Raw genomic sequence first — 25,807 nt, 5'->3', positions numbered from 1 at the left:
CTTTCTATCTATTTATATTATTTTTCATAAGCTACTTTAAAAAAATAAAATTTTACGAAACCAAACCTATTCTTATCACAGCTTAATATTATTACCCAGTTATTATTGTTTATTTTATCCTATTATTATTATTATTATTATTATTATGATTATTACTATTATTTTATGATTATTATTATTATGCTTACTGTTATAAAATGTTAAAATGAAAACATAGATTGCTAATCTTAAAGGAATCAATAGCTAGTGAGGGCTAAATTTAATAGTTAAATTTAAAGTTAATTGAAAAAAAAATGAAAAAAGCTGTTGATAAAGTGTAACATTTTATATTATAATTATTATTATGTTCAACCCACATACCGTACTATTATTATTACTATTATTATTATTATGTTAAAATTTAAAATATCAAAAGCAAATTTACGTTGTGCAATATTTATTGATTTTAAAATTTTTCAAATTATATTCCTCCCAGTTAGTGTTCTGTTTTTTGGCGAAATATTTTCATGGTTCAAATTATTATTATTAGAATTAATATTATTAATTCCCTCTAACAATTAAAATTAGGGATTTTGTTTAATATCAAATATTTCAAACACCCGCCAAATTTGATTACTCCCCATATGAAATACCAATCGGCCGTGACCCACCCCTTATTCTTAATCCTAATACACCCCAGCTCTACCTCACACTTAGCCCTGAATACAGTGAACGAAGCCCCACCCCAAAGAGGAGTTCTCAACTCTCGCGCTCTGACACCTCATTGTCTTTGATTCCTTAGTTAGGTCGTCCTCTCTGCTGTTAGCTCGTCCATTCGGCCCAGCTGTTACATCGTTCCCTCACTACTGCGGTAATCACCAGTTATCTCTTCTTTAATGATGGTCTAATATTTCTTTGAATGGTGTTCTTAGTGCATATGAAGGTTGTGCATGTTTAGATAATGGTACGATTCTGGCTTTCCTAATTACACTGAGGTCTCATTTTTTGAGGAAATCCCATTTCATTATTTGAATCTAGGTAAGTGATTATATCCCAATAGGTGGTATTTACTTAGATGGTTAGAGATCAATTTGAGTGTATTGCTAGTTTAGATTTGAAAAAAAAGTTCTTCTATGATCAATGAAGTGTGAAACTATACGTTCGTACTGTGGTTTGGTTTTCTGAGAATCAATCAATAATCATCTCACTAATTAATGTGGTATAAAAACTAGTAAATATGGTTAGTACAATTAGTGTGGTATAAAATTGGGTAATTAATTTTTTTACTGTGCAGCTCCCAGGCTGTGGTAAAGTTCATGAGCAGGATTTAGGTAGTAATTGGATTGGTGTGAATGAATGTTATGTATAATTTGAATATCCAACTTTTAATCCAAATCACTGCTACTTGTAGTATATAAGGACCTTAAACATATATGTATATCCAGCTCACTCTTTATAAGTTATTGTATTAGTTTTGATGTTGTCTCCTAAGATTGGACACTAATCAAAATTAGTTCAACAACATTAATTTTAATATTATTAATGTGAGTATATATCTTGTTGGCTGGGACCATAATCCATATACACAACATTGTGTAAGAAAATTTTGAATACCTGGTCAGAATACACATATTACTTTTATTTGGTGCACCGCTGAAACCAAACATTATCTAATCACTTTGCTTCATTATTGAATAGATTTCACTTTAAGATGGTTAATCGAGCTTCAGATGTCATCGTCACTTTGTTCATTACTGTCATGAACCAAGTGTTTCACTTGATTACTTAGTAATGTTCTATGTTATAATTTACTAACACCTTATGAGGCTTACCTTGAAGGTTACTATTCAATTAGTATGTAATTTTTTTATAGGAGCCTATTTGCTATGATTTCTTGAATGTGTGTTTACAAGGGGCATTCTTCCAAGCCCACTTGGTTATCCTGTTAACTAATTCATGTGTTATGGTCCATGACTATATTTAATAACTTTTGGGTGTTTGTTGGCGTCAGGAGTTTACGATGGCTCGAAAAGGTCGATTCACGAAAAAATCGAAATTGGGACCAAGATCTCACCAACCTCAAACGGGAGCGAATGTGACTTTGGACTCCCACCACGATGGCTCTCAAATTCTTCCGACCAATGGCGAAAGTGTCCCCGCAAGTGGTGATAGTGTCCCACCTACTTCACGTCCTTTCCGTCCCCCGCGAAGTGAACCAAGGTCTGTTCCACAGACGAGCACAAATAGTACCCAAAACTTGCTGACAGGCCAACTAAACTTGGACGCTAATGCTAATGAGGAACCTCTTGTTGAAGAAGAAGTTGACGAGCTCCATGATGCTCCTGTGGTTCAGAGTCGCAGAGGACGCAAGACTACAGAGTTTTGGACTGTTAAGATCATAGGTAGTTTTTTCTGCTTATTTTTCTTCCATCAACATCATTTAAGCTCCACCTATTATTAATTTACACAATACTTTAATTCGTTCATCCTAAATGCTTTCAGTTGCAAAACACATTTGATCTTCTCCATTTGTTTGCAAAGTGGTTTTTTAATTTATTGTATCATAATCATTAATTAAATAAAATGTATTCTGTGACCTGTCAAAATAATTATAAAAGATTTTGATTTATTATATTTATTTTATTTTTGCCTACATTTCATATAAAGTAGTAAATTTGTTCTTGTTATTAGTTTTTTAAGTTAAAAGTCGGTAATTATTTTTAAAACTTTTTTTCAAGTGTTGCAAATCTACACCATTTTATGCATGTTATATGCTAAATTGATCCATCGTAATTCTTTTGTTAGGTGTATACTAAGGCAGTATTTTAATATTATTATGTTATATATAAATTTTATCGCATGCTGTGCACAACGCAAATGTTATATTTGGCTTATAGATTCTGAGGGCATAATCAAGCCGGCAAAACTAAGCGTGAGAGATGCTATGGCACGACCTAACAGTAGGAAGATCGTGCTCAGGTTCAACAACGCAAAACAAGCAATTGGAGATGAAGCTGGACTGTTGAGTGGCGTGCTTGGTCTGCTGGGATCTGATTATGGAAAATTTCCCATCTGTAGGAAAAGTTGGCATCAGATTACCACTAAAGACAAAGTTTATAACGAATGTGTCAAGGTAAAAGTTTATATCCCGAGTAAATTAAATTTGCTTATTTTTACAATTATTGACAACTCGTATTATCTGTGTAGCAAATTTTCCACTTCGATGAGGACAGCGAAGGAATTATTAAGAAAAATATTTTGAAAAGTATGGGGAAGGCTTGGAAAGAAACAAGGCTGAGGTTGTATGACCGTTTTTATGAGCCAACATTCACTACTGATCAAAATCTTGAGAATCGACCACCGGGAATTGATCGAGAGCATTGGAGATGGTTCCTTGACTATCGCGCCGAACCTGAGACGAAGGTAATATACTGTATCGTTGTTACACAGGAATACCAATTATGCTGCATTGAGAGGTTTTCTATTAGATTCTAATCGCCCTTTGTCTCTGATGGACCAATAGGAGAAGTGCAGAAAAAACGCGGAGAATCGATCAAAACAACAATATACCCACACTGGCGGTTCGAAAAGCTTCGCACGGCGGATGGAAGAGGAGGTATATTGCTATTTGATTTAGTTATGCTAGTATCTCTGTGACTAAATTTTCATTGATTTTGTGGAAAACATTAACGCAAAAACTTTGTTGTTACAGTCGGAAGAACAAGGAAGGATAGTCGGTAGACGAGAGTTATGGATTAAGGTGCACAAAAAGAAGGATGGCTCATATATGAATGATGAAGCAAGAGCAATTGGTGTAAGTAGTACTTGTTAATTGATAAAGGTTAACACAAGTCAGTTTAGGAGAATTACCGTTTTTTTTTGGAGTTTGGTTGATAGTGCATATCTTTCCATGTTACTTTGATATTGCATGCTCCAAGCTTAAAAAATGCTGCACCATGCGTTGCGTATATGGAGTTTATGTGTAATATTAACTTTTATGCTTCTATATTTGTCTGTTTCGTATCGTGATGTAAGTGATACAGTTAATTGAGGAGATTACTAATTTGTGTATGTAGGAAAGAATTGAGGAAATTGAGCAACAGGATGAGTCTGCCAGAATGTTGTCTCAAAATGACTCCATTGCTCAGATTTTCGGAAAAGAAAAACCGGGTAGAGTACGTGGTATGGGTTTTGGACCGACTCCTAGTCAACTATTCGGTCCGAATTCACATGCGCCTGTCAACGGAATCCAACTAGAGGAGATCCAGAGGAGGCTGCTTGAACTGCAGGCAGAGCTGGAAGGTGAGAAGTTGAAGAGGAAGGCGATGGTGGACGAGGCAGCAGCAGGGAAGAAAAAGATGAAAGTAATGGAGGACGAGGCAGCAGCAGAGAAGAAAAAGATGAATGCGATGGAGAGTGCTCTGGTTTATCTGTTTCAAAGGCAGGGTGTGGAGCTACCACCAGACATCGCTGCAGGGATGAGTTTCATGGAATGATAGAGTTAAAATAGAATATTAGGATTGGAGTGATTTTACATTAAAGTAAACATTTTATTGAATTAGAGGGAGCAACTCTACGAAAGCGATTTATTTACTTCATATTTTGATGGATATATTAATTTGTTTTGCTTATATTTCAATTTTGTTTTTGCTACAAGTTTAGATTCTATTTTTGTTGAAAATTTTCACTCTTATAATAATGGAAAATAAAAAAAAAAGTTAAAAAGAATAATTCAATAATATTTTAAATAAAATATGGGTGTTTTATTTAAAAAACGAAAATTTCTTTTTTTTTTATTTTTATTAAATTAGCGGCGGTTTAAAACCGCCGCTGTTTGGGTTCAGATATAACAAAAACCGTTACATATGGCGGCGGTTGCAAACCGCCGGTAACTTTTAATATAAATTGATGTCCCATTTGGCGGCGGTTTAAAACCGCCTCTAAACTTGTCGAAACTTGGACTCATCATGCCAACTTGTGGCGGTTTGAAAACCGCCGGAAAATATGAAGGAAACCGTGAAATACTCATTTGGCGGCGGTTTTTAAATTTGTGCCGCAAAATTTTGATTTAGCGGCGGCTATACCAGCGGTTTATGAAAAGCGCCGCCAAATCCAATCCCGGCGCCCATATCCATGGCGTTTCTATCAACCGCCGGCATTTGATTTTGCGGCGGTTTAAAACCGCCGCTATGCAAGAAAAAAACCGCCGCCAATTGGCGGCTACCTTGTAGTGGTCCCTTATAGAATTGGTGCTATGTACATAGGTAAACGTCACAAAAAATAAATAAATAAATAAATAAGAGTGCGAGAGAATTGGTAAATTTTGTGATTTATAATCATTAATTAACCATCATTAATATTTTTAATAATGTGAGATTATATCTAATAGTGTACGATTACTTCCTCTTCTTTTACTAATTAAATATTGGTCAAATTTTAATAAAATTGTTGACCTCTAAATTTTTTCAATCAGTTTCAAATTGCAATTGATTGATTGGTTGTGTATCGTTTTCTTAAGTTTTCCTGAAATAATTCTAGTCTGACTATTGGAGAATTAGAATGCCAAGGGAATATATATTGAAATATATAGTGTTTTGGTACCCATGATTATATTTGTCATCAGAAATTGTTGTCCCAACTCTAATACTAGGTCAATACCAGAACAAAGAAGATTGTCCGATCCTTCAATTCAAGAAACTGAAAAATAGTGTGGATTTAATTAATTAGAGAACCCTTCAGGAGTAATGGATCTTCTGATGGAGAAATAGTACTTGCATGCTTATTAAATATTTTTTCCTTGTTTTAATGTAGTTTTGATCATTTTTTTTTTTAGTTTTAGAATAATAAATAGTCTAGCTATTTTATAATATCAAGATAACATTAATTAATTTTTAATAAAAAATTTAATTTAACTGTGAAAATTAAGTAATCATAATACAAATTACGAAATCTTATTTACTATTTATGCATTTTAACCATTAATTAGTTCGTATTATAAAAAAAAAATTATAATTACTCATTCTTATTTCCAATATTTAAAAATTATATTAAAATTTAATAAGATATAATCCATGCTTAATAGCAATTAAGACGTAAGCAATTACAAAATTCAAGTATCTTTTTCTCTTATCATCTTCCTAATTACATCCTTGCAAATTGCATACAAAATTACATTAGTAAGACCAAATGCTCAATGAGATAAAACAGTGATGCCCAGATTGCATTTCCAATCAATCTATTTCAATGATTTAACCTGCTATAACATCACCTTGATTAGTCATGGTGGATGGTGATGAGAACACATTGAATTTAATCATTTAATTTTTATTTTTCTTGAATTTTATGTGGCCCTAATAGGTTAAGTAGCCCTTAAATTCCCCCTTTCAAACTATAGGCATATATAAGGTTGTTACAGGTCCATTTCCTTCCCTTAAGGTAAAAGAGATAATTATTTGTTAACAAACAAGGCCCAATCAGGATTTTCTGTGGTCAAAGGAGATGCCTTTGTCAAATCATGGCCTAGATGGATTTTGGGGAAGATTAAAGGGAGGGACCCATTTACATGGGAAACTTTTAAAAAAAAATTGAACACTAAAATTTTTGTATCCTTTCTACTCTCAAAAGATATTTACTTTGAGTTAGTTAGCTTATTTGAGTGTTAGAGGTTTGAATGATAGAATCTTACTTTATAAATATAATAATTCATTTATAAATATAATAACTCATTAATCAGTAACAAATTTTTAAATAAAATTTAAATTTATAATAAATTATTTTTTAATTTTTTAAATTAAAAATTATTTTTTTAAAATTTTGAGTGAGACTCAAATCTAAAATTTTTATTTAAAAAAATATTATTTAAATTATAATTCATTGATAAATTAAGAATTATTTTAAAAAATAAAAAAAATTTACTTTATCGGTATTAAAAAATAATTTTAATATAGATCGCATATTCTCACCAAACTTTATTTTATATTTATTTATTTTTACTAATGAATCGACTTTGGTGTTCATGGACATCTCAAATTTTTTTTAGTTATACAAATTAAATATTATAAAGGGAAAGCATATAACATAAGGTGGGTGCCACTTAGATATGGAAGATAAGGGCAATTTTGGAGTTAATGCATTGATACCCTCTTCCAACAGTTCAACATGATGATTCACTCCCAGCCTAAAGTTGGGTCCTCTGCCTTAGCTGTGAGTGGATAACCATTCTTTCATAATTCTCACCCATGCCCCATTGCCAATTAATGTTTTTCTTTTTCTTCTTCTCCTTCTTTGAATTAAATTACCAAAGAATCGCATAGTACAAAACATAATTGCATAATTGTCATCGGTATTTATTTTCATCTAGCTGTATATGTGTATTTGGGGCAGTCTAGCTAAAATGCACCTTGGATCTCAAGGTGCACCATGCACCTTCACATTTGACGGATGAGATAGACTAATGGTGGATTGATACAAACATCACACTTAATTTAGAAAAGCCAAAGCATTTATCAAGTCTTTTAAGAATATTACGTTCCAATAATTTTAGTAGTTAATCTCAATTAACAAAAACTATATATTATATATTAATTATAATCAACGACTCAAATTTTCAAAATATTTAAAAAAATTTCTATAATATATATAAACAAAAAATGAATAAGTCTAGCTTATTTTTTAATTATTTTTTTTATCTTTTTTATATTTTTTAAAAATAACATATATAGTTAAACTCAATTAATTATGTGCATCCTAATAAATATTAACCACTAAATTAATTATTAGTATGAAATATACATTAAAAGTGAATTAAAAATATATATACTTATATATAAATATATAATAACTGATTTGATAATTGATTTTTATGTGTATATAATATTTTAAAATGAGCTTTTATTTAATTCAATATTAAGATAAATTAAGTCTTCTAATTATAGATATTTGAAAGTTGATAGAATAATAGAGAAAAATGGAAGAAATGGTGAGAATAGGTAGTGAGTAGAAATTATAGTGAATAGACAAATCGTTAGAGGCATTAATGGGAGCAAAGTGACTAAGCGATGGTAATAGGTGTGGGATGTAAGCTAAGAGTAGGGTTTGGATGGATCGAAGACAGACATTCGTGGGGGACCCCATGTGCCCATCACGTGCCCCCAATCCTAAGAGCAATAGACAGCTGCCCAACAAACCACCCTCTAATCTACCCTTCATGCAAGGTCTCACCCTCATTCACCACCCCCACGTGTCCTTGTACTTATTTTCATTTCAGTTCAGTGCTTTTTCCAAAAGAAATTGTCAAATTCAACCTTGGTAGGACCTTCTTTTCATTGGGCCGGGAACCTCATCCTATTCCTAACCCAAATCAATCAATATGTTCTTGGATGAGGCGTGTCAAAAGGAAAAACGGCATTTTCAAAGTATTTTAGGCGGCTAATTTTTTTGAATATTGGATAATATTTAGTGTAATCCATGATTATGATGTAGTTAGGAATGAATTTAAAAATTTTAATACAAAGGGGTTGAATTTTAGAAAAATTTTAAATTTTTTATTATATTTTTTTATAAACAAAATAATTTAGACATAATTTATAACTATTGAATTAGTTTTTTAAAAAAGTTTATTAATATATATTAAAAAATTATATATTTTTTTTACATAATTTATTTTTAGCATGACAATTATATATAAAAAATTTATAATATCAATAGTACATTATAAAATTATAAAATATTAATAATTTATTAGTGTGTTTAATTAAAAATATCACATATCTTATTAATTAAAATTAATATTTTTTAAAAAATTTAAAAGTAAATTATAAACTATATATTAATGATGTGAAAGATAAAGTGCTCTTATAGGATTTTTTATAATTTTTTTTAACAACGGAAATTTATAAGAAAAATGAGTATTTTTTATAAAAAAAAAAACATCTAAGATATACAATGTGTAAAACTCGGTTAATTAATGGCTAATTAATTCATAAATGAGAATTTATTCTAAAAAATAAAAAATGTGATTTTTATGGCTAAATATAATAGAGGAATTTGAGACGAGAATTTTGGTACCAATTTTATAATAATCGGACTAAGATTGGACTAAACGGGCCTAACCTAACTAAATCAAAACCCTAATTTTCAGCACTCTCTCTCCTCACAACACACTCATTCACGCTGAAATCACAAGGGGAAGGGGAAACAACACTTCTCCGAAGTTCTACCCTTGTTTGATCTTCAAACCACCATAACTTTTGATCTAGAGTTCCGACTGCCGCACCGTTTGTGACCATGCGTTCACCGCGGAGAGCTCTACAAAACTCACTACTTTATTCTTGAGGTAAGCCACGAAATCATTTCAGTTCTTCATCCTTAAATTTCGAGTTTCATAGAGAAATGTGTTGAGATTTTAGGCTCTTTGATGTTATAGGACCCAACTCTCTGGAAGAAAAAGGTTAATATTGTCTCCTTGAATCTTGGGTGTGGTAAGATTCTCAATCCTAGTGTAATTTATTATTCTATGATGTTTGGGTATTGAGATGTTGTATTTGGGTAGAATAATTGTGGCTTAGGTAGTGTGTATGTGAATATTAGAGTTTGATTGAGATTTTGGAAAGCTTGAGAAAGGGCTTTGGTGTGATAAAAATTTGGTTTTGGAGGTGTTAAGACCTTGAGAGCTTGTGGACAAGTGGTTTGGAAGTGCTCCGGTTGAGCTTGGAAAATCAGCTAAGGTATGGTCTCAGTTTTCTGTATCTAAAATGTAATGTGTGTGAAAACTTAGGCTAGATACCCTAAGATAGACATTGAATTGTTGATGTTGTTGAATGGTTGAGATATATGATGTGGTCATATATGTGATTATGAAAATTGATGCCTTGATGGTGTGATATATGAGAAAATACATGTTGTGATATATGCTTGATGAATGGTTGATGTTGATTTTTGGGTGAAATCATGTTGGTGGTGAGTATGATATTAGTTATGTATAATGATGGTTGATTAGAAATTGTATTATTGGATTTGGGATGAAGAAGGATGTATGACATGTTAATGTGTTTGAAAGGTAGCCATTTAATTGTGATGGGTTAAAATGGTTTGGTGGTGGTTTTGTGATTTTGAGAAAAATGTTAATGTATGAGTTGAGGAGGCTTGAGGTTGATTTTGGTAGGCTTTGATTGATTTCAAAAAGGATTGAAATTGGTATGTTTTGGTTGATTTCGAAAAGGGATGAAATTGGTTGTTTTGAAAATGGCACTTTGTGGTTTTATGTGAAAACATGGTTTTTGGACAAATTTTGACGAAACATAACTTAGACTCCGGATCCCTGTTTTATGCCAAACTTGTTTAGAAATGAAATTAGATCCGGGATGTCCATGCCGTTCGAAGAACGGGCAAAAATGATTTAAAATGAAGAAGTTATGTCCGTCGGAATATTGGGAGTTGAATCTGTGAATTCTACAGCTTTTAACTTAGAAAATTTTTTAGCAGAATACCACCCACGCATAGGCGTGCTTGACACATACGCGTCGTCTTTCAGAAACGCGCCATCCACGCGTGCACGTGACCCACGCGTGCGTGTCGATGCGCTGCACCCAATGCCGAGCTGATTTTCCGAAAGTTGTGCCAGAATTATGCCAATTTTGTGCGTGGGGGCACAAACGCACCCATGTGTACGCGTGGCTGACGCGTACGCATCATTTGGCTGTTTTTCCATCCACGCGTACGCGTGGGTGACGCATACGCGTCAATGAACTTTGTGGCCATCCACGCGTGCGTGTGGAGGACGCGTATGCGTGGCCCTGTTTTCATTCTAAAGTTGATTTTTGAGTTTTAAAAGCCAAATTTTATACTTCTAAGCCTTCGATCTCACCCCTTATGTCTTAAATCATCATGATATGCCTAGCAATGAGAAAGGAGCTAGGGGATGTAGTAACTTGTGAATGAAGCAAGGTAAAAAGTTATGATCAAAGATGATTATATGAGATACGAAGGATGGCGATGAAAGTGCTGTGTGTGCCATGAGCCGAAGGGCTGTATTTATTGATAAAATGGCTGGTTTTGGATTGAACCGTGAGTCGGATAGCTGAGTTATTGCCGACTTATGGCGGAGCCATTATTGATTATAGCCGAGTATAAATGCATATATGCTGTTGAATGAAATGTGAATGTTGCACTTCCGCTATCTGAGATACGAGTTTCCCTGGGTGAAAGCAGTAGCTAGCCACCATGTGCTTCAGGTGGAGATTTGATACTCTGCTGACCCTATGTCGTAAGTGTGACCGGACACTGTGAAAGTTTCGGATGAGCTCGCCCCCGTGAATATACACCAGTGAGGGTGTTGGATATGGATCATGATTATGATCACGATTATGTTGAGTATAACTCGAGTTGGGAATGCACGACAGAGGGACAGTCTAATGGTTAGCTACCAGGACTTGTCGAGTTGGCTATATAATCGACAAATGATATCATCAGCTATTAGGGCAAGCATTCATCATATGCATACTATGTGAATTGTTTGAGATTACCTATTTGACTGCATATTACTTGCTAATTGTCTAAATGCCTTATCTGTTCCTATTTGTATATCTCTTGTCTGATATAACTGTGTTTGCTATATTATACTCCTGCTGGTGGTTGGGAGGTCTGAAGGATTTGGAAAGGGAAGTATTAGTTAGACTGAAGAATCCTTAGTCAGTTGCCATTTATGGTTTAGTCTGTTTATAAGCTTTGAATTTATCTGGTGGAAGTTCTAGGATTGCCTTTGGCTTTCCCAAGACATTACATGTTAGATATGTGGGTATTGTTACCATACTGAGAACCTCCGGTTCTCACCCATGCAGATTTTGTGGTTTTCAGATGCAGGACGTGAGACTTCTCGTTGAAGCATGCTGGAGGCTTCTGGATTAGCAAAGATCCTTTGTTCTCGAAACTCTATTTTGGTTTATATGTTTTGTTTAGTTACTTTTATCTCCACTAAATAATACAAACTGTGATGACTCCTCTTAGAGGGGATTTTGGAAAATAAGTTTTCTGTATTTGTGTCCCTTTGGGTTTCTTTGGGGTTTCTTATTTTATTTACATGTATATATTGCTATGCTCAGACCGGTTATCTTGCAACCGGATTTGAGTTTTGATATTCCTGTTTTTGACACTCCTTTGTATATATATAATCTCACGTTAGTTTATCCTTATTCGCTATGTTATTGATCGGAGTATTGCGCTTATCGAGTTACGATTTTTGTTGTACCCCTTTTTCTTCAAAGACTCCTAGTTATAATCATTATTCACACTACTATATGTACTAAATTTTTATTTTAGAGGTCGTAATAATTTGCCATCTCTGAATTATGACTTAAGCATAAGACTCTGTATGGTAGGATGTGATTATTTATATTTTATATAATAATATAAATATTAAATATGTTAATATTAAAAAACGAATAATTTTTTTTAAAATGAGAAATAGAGATTATTATACAAAAACAAATTGAAAAGATACAAAAATTTGAGAGTATGATATTAAATTATTTAAGTAAAAAATATTGGTAAATAATTGAGATATAAATTCATCATATAGTGAAAAATAATATATATAAAATTATTAAATTACACAATATTTTTTTATTCTTTTAAATACATATATCATATATAAATATAGTTTCTTAAAATTTTGAGGGGTCGAGACTACTACTCACCCTCCTCTAGATTCGTCCTTAGATGCAGCGGTGTGTTTTACTGTGATATTGGAGGTTAGTAGAAAATGTTCCCTGCGATTAGTAAATAGTAGTAAAAAGAAAAAAAAAAGAAAAAAATGGAGGGACAACTAAAAAGTATGGTGGAGACAATTTGATACATGGTAGGAACGATTTGTGAGGGAACATAATAAAATTTGAGATTTATAGCAGCTAAAGCTCAATTTTTTTTTATCTTTCTGACAAATTGCTCGCCCCATCATGCATCAAATTGTCCTCACTATACTTCTAGTTGTCCCCTCTTTTTTTTTTTGCTATTTTTTTTGTATTCTTGCTTTTGTCTACAAATTACGGAGAATGATTACTGTTAGCCTCTAGTACCACAATAAAATACACAATTATATCGTAATTACACATTACATTAACTGACAGCCAATATTTAAAAAAAGAAATCTATTTTAGGACAAGTAATATAAAATAATAAGTATAAAGAATAATTATCCAAATGAGTTTTTAATACCTTTAAAATAAGATATTTTAATTTTTTAAATTTTAAAATATATAAAATGATCTTTAATATTTATCTTTAAAATATAGTTTTCTTCTAATTTGATCCAAAAAGTGAAGTACAAAACGATTTTCAAAAAATTTAAAAAATCTTAAAATAGTCATTGAAATATTTTAAAAATTTTAAAACAATCATTTCAATTAAATAGTTAAAATTTGAGGAGAATTGTATTATTTATGAGGTAAACTTTAGGAACTATTTTATGTATTTTAAAACCTAATAAGAGATTAAAATGTCAGCTGATATTAAAAATTTTAGAGATTGATTTAAATAATTATTCAAAAATTAATAATTAATTAATATTAATTTTTAATATAGATTTATTTTTAAATTTTTTTATTTTTAGAAGATTTAAAATTTAGAATTTAAATTTAGAGTTTAGAAATTAAAATTTAAAATTAGAATTTAGAGTAAAAAACTAATTTTAAAAATTAGTTAATATTAATTAAAAAACTGAATTCTCAGTTCAATTCATATAAAAAAAAATTAGTAATTAACATAAAATCATTTCCTATTAATTTATTTCAATAACGAGGGAAATAACATGTTATGTAAATATTTTAACCTGTTACGTATTATTTAACATAACAAACTAACCACCGTACCATAAGAGATGGAAGTCAATTCTTAATTGTCTTCTGATTTCTCAACAAGTAGAACTTACTTGCTCTATATTACATGAACTTACAAAATAACTTAAGATCTATCTCATTTTTTCATTATTTCCGAAGTTTCAATATCTCTATAAGATTGAAAACCGAATCTCTCTTGTTACAAAATTTTAGGGAATGCAACTTTCCATGCCTTTCAAAGATTGTTTTTCGTGGAGTCAGTACTTGTCCACTATGGGGGTGTCATTATGCTCTTTATGGGATATTTTGTAGTCTTACCATTATTAAGAGAATATTTGTCATTATACAATGGATTATTATATATATAAGATGAGATTTAAATTTTTAATATTTATTTAAATGGATAAGTAAAATATCACTCAATCAATTTAAATTGATTTATATCAAAAATTTTTTGTTAATTTTTTTTTTCTTAAAAACCTTTGCTTTGCGAGTTTGATATATAACTCCTTTCGACACAATTATATTGCAAATAAAGTCATTTAGAAATGAGAAAGTCCAGAGAATCAAGCTAATAATAGTCAATTTTAGAATTTATTTTATAATTTAGGATTTGAGAGTTAAGAATTTATGATTTAAGATATAGATTAAAATTAATAAAATAATTAAAAAATAATAATTGATGTTTACTGAAAAAAATTAATTATCTCATTACTGTTTGGAAATAACATGTTACTGCCAAATATACCTCCAATTGATCAATTACAGTAATAAAAATTCACTGCACATTAAGCAATTGAGTGATACATTAATCAAACGGAATATATGCGGCATTGAAACCATGGAGACTGTAGCATATGCTACCTTAGAGTCATACGCCATCATTCATGTATATGTGCCTGTTTTGGTGCAAGTTTAGGATCTTCCAGAAAAAAAATTATACTATCTCTATGGATCCAGAATTGGGTGCAAAAGTTGGCAGTGTATAGTATTGGATGTTAGTATGTTTCATATTAATGATCGTAAAAGGAAGGAAAATAATATCAAGTGTAGAACCTCTCTCGATGATTTTTACGTTGAGAGAATATTAATTTTTAATTAGTTAATATTAGTTAAATTTTATTCTTAATTAATTATCTTAAATTTCTTTTTGAGAGTTTGGAATTTAGAGTTTAAAATTTAGGGTTTTAAATTTAGGATTTAAGGTCTAGAATTTAAAATTTAAGATAAAAATATATAATTCTAAAAATTAAAATTAATTGATATTAGTTGAAAAAAATTAGACTCTCTAACAGTCTAACTAATTAATTAAATTCATTTGAATTTATTTAATTTTGAGTTTAACTAAAGAATTAATTTTTTCAGCTAATATTAGCCGTTATTTTTATTGAAATTATTTTTTAACCCATGCAATAACACACTAAAATAATCTATTCTTAAAGAAAAAAAATATTTATATTAACAATACTTTTAATATGATGACACTACTTTCAATTGGCTTGTGCAATTTTTTTGTTGTTGTTTCTTTTGAAACTTCAGTATGATTTTCGAAAAGCTATTAGGACTTCTTTTTTAAATCTTTGGGATTTATGGCTAGGTTCATGAAATTATTATTATTATTATTATTATAAACAAATAGATGTGATTGAACCATAGTATAAAATGGTTTGAATTGTCAATACATTAAAATTAATTTATTAATTAAATTATAAAGATTTAATTATATTATTTTTTATTTAATAAATTTTTTTTTAAATGTATATAAAAAATATTTTCTCTTTTTCTCAAATAAGTGTCTCTTTTTAAGGGTCATTCAAAAATTAAGGTATTTAAACAATTCTTCTATCTAAATGCATTAATTATTAATAAATCTAAAAGGTAAAAGACATTTATTTTAAAAAGGATAGATGAATAGTAACATTATTTAAGATGCTAAACTAGTGAACTCCACCCAAACCAACTCACTTTAAATGGGTTGGATTGATTAGGGTTGAAAGAAAGAAATTGCAAAAGTCACCCAAACCAACCTAGCTACTAATTAGATGAATAGGTTTAATAGGACAAAAAAATTCCACCCAACATACTAACATAGCAGCCTTATGTCCAACAGTGAAAAATACAAGAATTGAAATGAGTAATTAAAGAATTTTTTTAACAGGAAATTTTCCTTTTCTGTCTTTTTGCATTGTAATAATGTAGTAATTAAAGATAATATCATGAAGCAATTCTAGCTAATGATGATGGTGGCAATCGGATATATATATGATCTCTCTCAACTAGTTGATTAATTGATTTGAAAGGGAAAAAAATGTTTAACTATATATAGATGTCATCGCTTGTTTGCTATAACTTTTAAAGAAATTAAATGTCACTTGTTACGAATTATACACTTGTATCTTCATTATTGCAGTGTTTATATATAATAATCACATCTAGTTTTTGACTTTTATGGGCGAAATAATATTGCTGAGATGATGAAAGTGAACTGTCTTCCGTGATTGTTATAGCACAATTATGCTCACCAAATTAATTATTAGTTTAGCACAACAGAGTTTCAATGAAATTATTTGAAAGTTTGTGGAAATATCTTTGGATTGACGAGGGATATCTAATTGTTGGAAAAATCTGAAGTTCACATAAAAATCTATCTGACAGTAAAAATACCAAATGTAATTTTTTTATAATTTGTGTAATTGAATAGATAATATTAAAAATACGTAAATATAATAATAGAAATTAAAATATTAGATACTTGAATTTTTATAATGAAAAAAATTTTCAAAAGAAAAACAAAAATTTATGAGATCTAGTTTAATAAAATTTTTTACTATCAAAATAATAAATATATATAATCAATCTTTTTAATAATATTAGAAATTTTAACAATAAATAAAATACATCATCAAAATTGATGAAATTGACATAAATTTTATATAAAATAAATATTTTAAGTCAGAAAAAAATAATAAAAAAAGATAATACAACTAATAAATTATATCTTAGTATTTATTTTTATACTAAAATTAACATACTAAAATCTCATAAAAAATAGAACAAATGTATCAATTTAATATGATCAAAATAGCACTATTCCTTTTTCCATTTTTCTTCTTTTTGTCAATGTTCTTCTCCTCTACCTCTCTGTTTCTTTTCTTTTTCTTGTTTCGAATGCACTCTTTCTCTCCTACTTTTCTTTTGGCTTATAATCACTTCTTTTTATTTATTTATTTATTTTTATTTAATTTGTGGACTTTATTTGAGTTAGAAACCACCAACACTACTTATATGCTAATAAGTGGTAAGTAAATATAAAAATTAATCGTAAGAACTTCAATAATTATCATGACAAGAATGAACGATTTTAAATGTGTAAGTATATAGAATCAAAAGTATAGTTCAATTCTTAGATTATACCTTTTTATTAAAGGCATGTCAACTCATAAATAACCGATACAATTTAAATATGAGAAGTGTTAGTTATTCTTTAATTTTTAGCTTTTAGTTAATCTTTTTAAGAATTTATTATTATTTAATTAATTTAAATATATACTTTCACGTGTTAGTTTTGGAGACTGAATAAAAAATAATATTTAAAGAATATTTAATTACACTGTTTAAATATATTCACATAGAATTTTAGATAAATTTCATATAAGTCTTTTCGAATTATTTTCTCTATTAGGATCCCTCTCAAAACATTTTAAATAAAAGTTTAACACACACTTAAAATATATGCGATCCAATAATTCTAATCATTATATCTATTAGACCTAATTTGACCAACGAAGTCTTTTGCACATACATCTCTATTATAATAAAAATGCTAACCTGGACTGGAAAGATGCCCTGCAAATTTGTGTCTCAATCCTACAAATCTATATTCCACAATTATAAGACGAAATCCTAAAGTCACTTCCGGAACAAAAGTGCTTTTGGATTCATAAATGACATAACTGTTAAACTAAGATGAAAATTATTTAACAAACTGAAACTAAAACTAAACTAGTAAACAATTAAAACTGATGATTGATGAATATAGAATCGAGTTATGCTACGTGTATACTAAAATCAGTCACCAAAGTTCGTTATTAGTATAAAATACATGTTAGGATATAAATACACATTAAAAATAAATTAAATCAAACATATATTTATACACAAATATATTAATTACTAATTTTAGTGACTAATTTTAATGTACAAATAATATTATCTAACTGTCTAACCATGACACGATTTTCCCCCTTCTCTTTTGCATTGAAAAGTGATATGAAAAAGTGACGAGAAAAAGGAAATTTTACCTTCAAAATGGTCAAGTACAGAGTACATAACCTTCTTCGTTCTAATAAGTTAGCGGTGGTTCTTTGGTTCATATTCAGTCAATCTTTGTTGAAAAAGTGACGAGAAAAAGGAAAGCGATAATAATTAAATTAAACTATTGAAATGATTCTTTTTTTTTTCTAAGATCTTTTTTAAGGTGATGCGCTTCTAAGTTTACAACGAAGCATAGATCATGGGTTGTAGGAAAAGGGAGAGTAGTAAGAATGATTTAAGTATTAAGACAAATACATAGAGATTATGAAAAATAGTCAACAATTAATAATTATAAATTCTGAATTTGTAATTTTATTATTTTAAATATATAATTCTCTATTTTTTGTATTTGTAAAATTTTCATTTGTTGATTGAATTTTATTATTTTTTTCAAACGAGACCGATTCTGCTATATAAATATCATATTAGCACGAAAAACTCTACTTGTTACATTTATAATAAGAGTTTAATTTTGATGCACTAACAGCATAAAATGTAGTCGTGCAATCATATATATATATTTTTTTGGATAACTATTCACGCAGTCAATATAAAAATTAATTATTTTTTGTTGATACAGCGTTATGCAATTAAATGCACGTGTAAAAATACTTTACCTTAAAAGTGCAGGGAAATTCAAAATTAAATTCTTATAACAATCCCCATTATAATTTGTAGTCTTTGTAAATTAGGATTATTTGATTGTCTAAATTAAAATTACTTTAAACTACTCGGGAAGAAGGTGCTGTAAACTTAAACAGAAACTACTCTTGCCATGCATGAGATTGTTTCATTGTCTTGCCTCAGGTTCGCCTCTCTTCTTTATATTGCACATATATGGCAGACATCGACAAATCAATTGGTTACCCGGAGCCATAATGGATATTTTGTTGTCATGAAAATACATCTTCAATCCAATATTCGAATGGAAACTTTTTTTTTTTTTAACATCTGTTGGACCTACTCTATAAGTGCAAATGTGCAATAATGCCCAAATACGAAAGTGGATTTAATGTTTTAACTTTGAAGTGCTGTGAGCATTTCCCGTGGCCACTTCCTTATCTTGTTGTGTTATTAATTTGTAATTTTTTTTTTGGTTGCCTACGGTATTCTCCAACTCGACAGGTCAATGACTAATTCGTCACGGATCGGAACTCCATTTAAGAGTCTGCCACTGGCCAATGGGTTGTTGCATGCACAAGGTGGGATTTGAACCCCCGACACTTGTTTAAGTGGACGAGTGAGCTGACCACTCAACCATCCCAAGTTGGTTATTGATTTGTAATTATTTGTCTTCTTTTTGAGGCTCTCAACCCCCTTTGACTACCCAAAAAAAAAAACATTATTCTTTTTATTCATTGGCGAATGCCGAATGCTACGGTGCTGAAGAGGTTTTGCTTCTATAAATGAAGAATAGAGACAGAATATTTTGGTATTAGACCCACGTAGGAGAGGTGTGGGCACACGCTAGAACCATTGCAGGTTCACTGACACTGGGACACAGGAAAGGCAGAATTTGTCGGTAAAAAGTATATTAATTTAGTGGGATTAATGTGGATATATTACTACCGTTAAGGTATTGGACTTTCTTGTGTGTACATGGACCTATTTTTTTTTGTTTGCAAAACTATGAAGATGATGAGCATGTGTAGCTGGAGTGTTATAAGGGTCTTTTTTTAGATGAGTTAAAAAAAATAAAATTAAAATGAACAGGGTTAAGATAATGCTCTATTTGTAAAAATTTAGGTAATTGTAAAACTAATTAATGAAGATTTCCATTTCTAAACAAAAAAAAAGTTATTATTATTATTATTATTATTATTATTATTATTAGTGATGATTTATAGTTACTGATTTAGATTTGAAGGATTAGGGATTTAGGATTTAGAATTATGGATTAGGATTTATAAGTAAGTTAAAAGATTTTGGATTTAATGTTTAAGAGTTATTTATTTAGTATTTTATTATTTAGTAGTAAGTGTTTAGAGTTTGTAGTTTAGGATTTATAGTTTAGGTTATGATTGAGACATTTTGAATTTGTGGTTAGGGTTTAGGATATGTTTTTAAGGGTTTAGGGTTGAGAAGTTATGTGTTAGGGTTTAAGTTTTAGGGTTTGTGATTTAGGATTTAGAGTTTATGTTTAAGGGTTTAAGATTTAGAGTTTAGTGATGTGTATTTGGTTTTTGAAAAAAATTAGTTTATAAATTTTAAATTAATGAATTTAAAATTGACAAAAGAAATAGTATAAATTAAATGATTTAAAAATAAATACTCTAAAAAAATTGATATTGTAATTTAAAAATACTTGTGTTTTGTTAATTAAAGATCTCACAACTTTTATTCAACTGATGTTGATTTGGTATTTTTTAAAGTTGATCTTAGTTTTTAATTTTTTAAACTAAAATATAAATCTAATAGTATTGTTAGTGTAAAATTATAAAATTTGAAATAAACTAATGTAGCAAAATAAATTTAAAATTTGAAATTATTAAAAATTTTAAAAATAAAAAATTTAAAAAATAAAAATAAAAAATTTGTAATTTATAATTTTTAAATTTAAAAGTATTGATAATTAATATTGCAGAATAAATTTTAAAATAAGTAATTTTAATTAAATAAACATATTACTAAAGTTTAAGGGTTATTTATTTAGTATTATTAGTAGAAAATTATAAAATTTAAATAAACAAATGTAGCAGAATGAATTTTAGAATTTGAGATCATTAAAGATTTGAAAATAAATAATTTTAGATTTTAATTTTTTTAAATTTCATATTTTTTAATTTTAAAAATATTGAAAATTAAGGTTGCAGAATAAATATTAAAATAAGTAATTTTAATTAATCAAATTAAATAAACGTACTACTTTAAAAAATGAAAAGTTTAAATTTAAAAAATTGAAATATACGTGAAAGTATGTGTTTAACTGTGTCTTAATAAAAAAATATTTTTTTCGAACACAACTAAAAAATTGCTTATTATAGATGGATTTACAAACAGATTTGGTCTTCATTACCAACGGATTTTTGATTACCAACAAAATTATCGACGAATTTTGTTCCTCTATAAAAATTTCGTTGGAAATTATTTATTGACAGATTTTTTTTGTCGGTAATTTACCGATAAATTTTTTTCCGCTACCGATAGAATTTCTCTCAGTAATGGTCCCCCTTTCACTATAAAACCGTTAGATTTTTCGATAGATTTTCTGTCGATAATTTACCGACAGATTTTTTTCCGTTACCGACAGATTTTTTCCGTTATCGACAAATTTTTCTTCGGTAATCGTCACTTCAATTTCGCTTAAACCGTCTGATTTTTCAACAGATTTTTTATCGGTAACTAGCGATAGATTTTTCGACAAATTTTTCGTCGGTAATTAGAACTCGGAAAAGCATTTTCAACTCTGAATACAGACAGAAAATTCATTTATAAATCTGTCAGTAAGATAAAATAATATATTTTTTAGATTTTTTTTTACAAAATAAACCTATTTTCATACAAAAAAATCTCCAGTCTAAAAAAGTTGATATGCTTATTATTGAATTTGATATGCTTCTAAAAATTAGCAATATCCCCAGTCCAAAAAAAATTAGCAATATTAGTGAATATGTAAATCACAATTTTTACTCATTTATAGAAAAAATGAAATCTCTGCCAAGAAAAAATGAAATCTATTTGATCTTTTTTTTTTTAACATTAGTTAGTCGAAATAAAATACAGTTAAAATAGAGTTAATTCAACAACATTAAATTCTTATTGCCCACTTCTAAAACCATCGCTCTTTGGTCTCAACAGAGATCTTCGTGTAGTTCGGCCATGGATTATCGTACATAGATTTAATCACATTGTAGATATCCTGTGTATATGTATTATTGTTTGGTGTAAACCTATCAATAAAAAATTTAAGATTAGACAAATACATAAAAACACATAAAACTTAACAAATTCAAAATAGATTGCGGATAAAAGACATTAAAATAGTATGTACTTACTCGTACATGCCATAAAGCCAAATCCTCATCCGTATGAGGACGGTGGTGGAGGAGCATCTGGTTGAGATGCATTAGAGGAATTACCCAATGTGGACTCTGTCGCTGGAGCTGTAGGAAGCAGAGGGACGTAGCAGAAAGAACAACGTAGTTCAGGTTCGGGGCCAAGATGAACTGTTGGTCTACTGGACCCGCCTGTGATGTCATAGAAGTCGACGGGATAATAGGAGTAAAAGGCGATGACTGAGCAGTCCGGGGATCCGTGAAAACCCTCATTCTACCACGACTACAAGACCTATTCGTTTTACTTCTACTACCTGTCGTCATGTCTGCAAAGAGAATATATTATTAACAATAATCAACATATATACAACACAAATCCTTCAACATTTATATTATCATAAAAAAAGTTTGAGATAACCTCCCCTAAAATTAGACATATATCCACCTTTACAGTTCTTACAAATCCAATCAACCTTAATCCACTACATCGGTCAAAACTCAAGTAAATTTACAACATTTCTAGCAGAATATATTAACTTGTTTATACATTGAAAATGCAACATTTTTGTTTCAATTATGTTTAGAAATTTCAGCAAATAATTGTTATACATGTTCATTCAATCATTATGAAATTTATTTTGTAATAATGACTTCATAATATATTACTTCATATTTATTTATAATAATTTCATAATTCCTGTGCATTCATATATATTCACATAATGAATACTCAACTAGAAATAATCTTTTATATTTTCATTAATTCATAGAAGTTATTATATTTCATAAATTTCAAGACACAAATACTAACAGAGACAATATATGATGATTTAAGTACAAATGTACAGTGTATAATTAATACAACTTATATAGTAATTTTATATTTTCAAATATCATAAGCAAGTAAATTAAACTTAATAGCTGAAATAATATTTGATATAGTCACATAAAAAATATTAATTATTAATTATTTAGGCTTTAACAAGAGAATTTATCTTCAATGGCCTAAACCCACCCAACACTAAACATGAAGTCTCCACCCTAATTAACATTCTATTCTTCTAAAGCATGCAATTAGCATATGATAACCAAATTCTAAATCCTAAATTAACATATAACTAAATCTTAAATCCTAAATTAACTTAATCCTAAATCCTAAATTAGCATATGATAACAAAATTCTAAATGCTAAATTAACATATAACTAAATCCTAAATTAAATTTAACAAAGAAAAAGAGTGACCATAAAACCTGAGTGTCGAACATAGAAAGAAGAACTCAAGAGAGGGAGATGCAATGGCAGCAACAGCCGCTATTGGTGGAGCACCGCGGCAGTGCTGGACGGGACAGCAAGACACACACACACACACACACACAGAGAGAGAGAGAGAGAGAGAGAGAGAGAGAGAGAGAGAGAGAGAGAGAGAGAGAGAGAGAGAGAGAGAGAGAGAGAGAGAGAGAGAGAGAGAGAGAGATGGTTTCAGTGAGGCGGCGACAGGAGGCGCCGGCGAGGCTGACAGAGCAGCAGGGAGAGGAGATGGTTAGAGAGAGTGTGAAATACGAGAGGTTAGAGAGAGAGAGAGAGAGATTTTGAAATGAAGGGGAGAGGGTTCGCGCTTTGAATTTTAGGGCTCGTTACCGTCAGATTTATCTGCGAATAAATCCGACGATAATGCATTGCGAACCACCATAACGCAGCGTTCCACTAATTGGGTTTACTGGCGGCAAAATTCGCTGGTAAATCCTACGCTACATTTCGTGTCTATTTTTCCTCCAGTTATTACCTGCAAATTTACCGTCAAAAACGGAAATCCACTAGTAATGATTTAATTTGACGATTTCCACATAAAAATCGTTGATAAATCCATCGGCAAAACCAACGCTAATGTGCGACACTAAATCCGACGGTACTCAATGCATTTCTTGTAGTGTTTCCTCTTAAAGAGAGGTCAAAGATGCGTTTAAATTCAAAATCTGAGTGTTGGCATTGTTAATTTTTTTATCCTTTGCCATTAATTCAAAACAAAAATTTGAAATTTATACCTCGATATCACTAACAAAAGTAGCTAAAAAAATAAGTATCCTCTAAATTCAGGACAAGATGTCTTTAAAGAGTATCTTAACTAGCCCCATTTGGTGGTCCTAGCCATAAGATATGAGTCTACAAACTCAGGAGAATAAAAGTCTTTCTTCCATATGTAATCAAAGGAGGTCGGGAGCACGACTTCAAATGGTTCAATGTGGTATTTTCTTTTGTTTTTTGGCTTCATCTTCTATAGTGAATTAGTAAGAAGTTCTCCCTGTAGATAATGAATTTCGAGTCCTTAATCATGTCAAATGTTATATAAAAAAAGGTTTAATTATTCTGTTGATCACTATAATTTTGTGAAATTTTTAATTAAGTTTCTATATTTTTTTTTCAATTGAGTTCCTACACTATTTTTTTTTTCAATTAGGTCCTTTTTGACAGTAATTGGCTTAATTGTATAAAGACCTAATTAAAATAAAAAAAATTGGTGCAGGAACCCAATTAAAAGAAAAATAAAGTATAAGGACCCAATTAAAAAAAATTGGTACAAAGACTCAATTAAAAGGAAAAAATGGATAGAGACCTAATTAAAAATTTTGCGAAACTATAGAGACCATCAGAGTAATTAAGCAAAAAAAAAAAGTGAGAAAGTCATTAAGTTAAAATCCAAAAAAGAACAAGTAAAGAAGTAATAAAGTCGAAAATAGAAAAGATAAGTTATCATTAAGGATCTGTTTGGAAACACCAAAAAATTACTATTTTTATACATTTAATTTATAAAAAGTTATATTAATAATGTTTGGTACAATTTTTTAAATAAATTTTTAACTTTTCAAAAAGTTATTTAAGAGCATTTGAAAAAGTTAAAAAATGTGACTTCTCATATTTTCAAAAGCTATTTTATCACTCCTATTTAATGCACAACTTTAATACAAGAACTTCTATAATAACTTTTCAAATACAAAATAACTTATTTAAAAATTGTTATTAATAAAAGTCCTTATATTTTAAGTTCATTTTTCAAAAAAATTTATTTAAGAGGTTTAGCTAAACTGGACTAAATATATTTGACTTTTTACTTTTTTGACCATTCGAAAATAGAGAGAAGCAACTGTTCGAAGGAAACTGAAATTTTTTCATGGACTTTTTGGCGTTAAACAAGTAACATTCTATTCTTTCTATTACTTAAAACATTACTAATTTAGATTTCGAAGTGTCTTATAGATAGTTCTCAACCTAATTCCAACATCGTTCAGGTTAGGACTCCGAATCTCCTCAGCTTGTAACCTCCACACAAGGTACGAACACTATCATAATGAAAATCTAACAATCACAACCTCTTTGTCGCAGTATGTGTCCCACAGCCATTTAATGAACACGGTTCTACCTCGTTTGAAAGTTCAACTCTATATTTTCTTATTAATGAGAGTTGCATACACCTATCGTTTTAGTAGCTCGGGGTTGAACCTCATAGCTAGTCAAAATGGTCTACAACCACGAGCTTATTATTAATAAGCTTATCATTTTCATCTTTCTACACTGGCATTTGGGAACGGAAACTAACCAGTAAGATCGTGAGAAGTACCAAGAAATGTCATGTAAAGTTAGTTTGGTTGTTGCGGTGAATTAACCGACGCGCTTCACCTCGTTATCTAGTCTTT

The 25,807-nt window shown here is 29.7% G+C and overlaps 2 protein-coding genes across 2 annotated transcripts; both read left to right on the top strand.

Moving 5' to 3' along the window:
* The first annotated feature begins 1,999 nt into the window (after positions 1-1,999).
* On the top strand, positions 2,000-3,474 carry LOC130963284 (uncharacterized). The gene is made up of 3 exons (XM_057889416.1): positions 2,000-2,381; positions 2,877-3,112; positions 3,187-3,474. Exons 1-3 carry the CDS (start codon positions 2,000-2,002, stop codon positions 3,472-3,474), a joined length of 906 nt encoding a protein of 301 aa, XP_057745399.1.
* A 13-nt stretch (positions 3,475-3,487) lies between these two features.
* LOC130960559 (uncharacterized) lies at positions 3,488-4,538 on the top strand. The gene is made up of 3 exons (XM_057885981.1): positions 3,488-3,595; positions 3,692-3,793; positions 4,056-4,538. Exons 1-3 carry the CDS (start codon positions 3,584-3,586, stop codon positions 4,473-4,475), a joined length of 534 nt encoding a protein of 177 aa, XP_057741964.1. The 5' UTR covers positions 3,488-3,583; the 3' UTR covers positions 4,476-4,538.
* Positions 4,539-25,807: the final 21,269 nt, after the last annotated feature.

This window comes from Arachis stenosperma, chromosome 2 (assembly GCF_014773155.1).
Source record: "Arachis stenosperma cultivar V10309 chromosome 2, arast.V10309.gnm1.PFL2, whole genome shotgun sequence".
NCBI lineage: Eukaryota > Viridiplantae > Streptophyta > Magnoliopsida > Fabales > Fabaceae > Arachis > Arachis stenosperma.
This window is presented reverse-complemented; position numbering and strand designations above follow the sequence as displayed.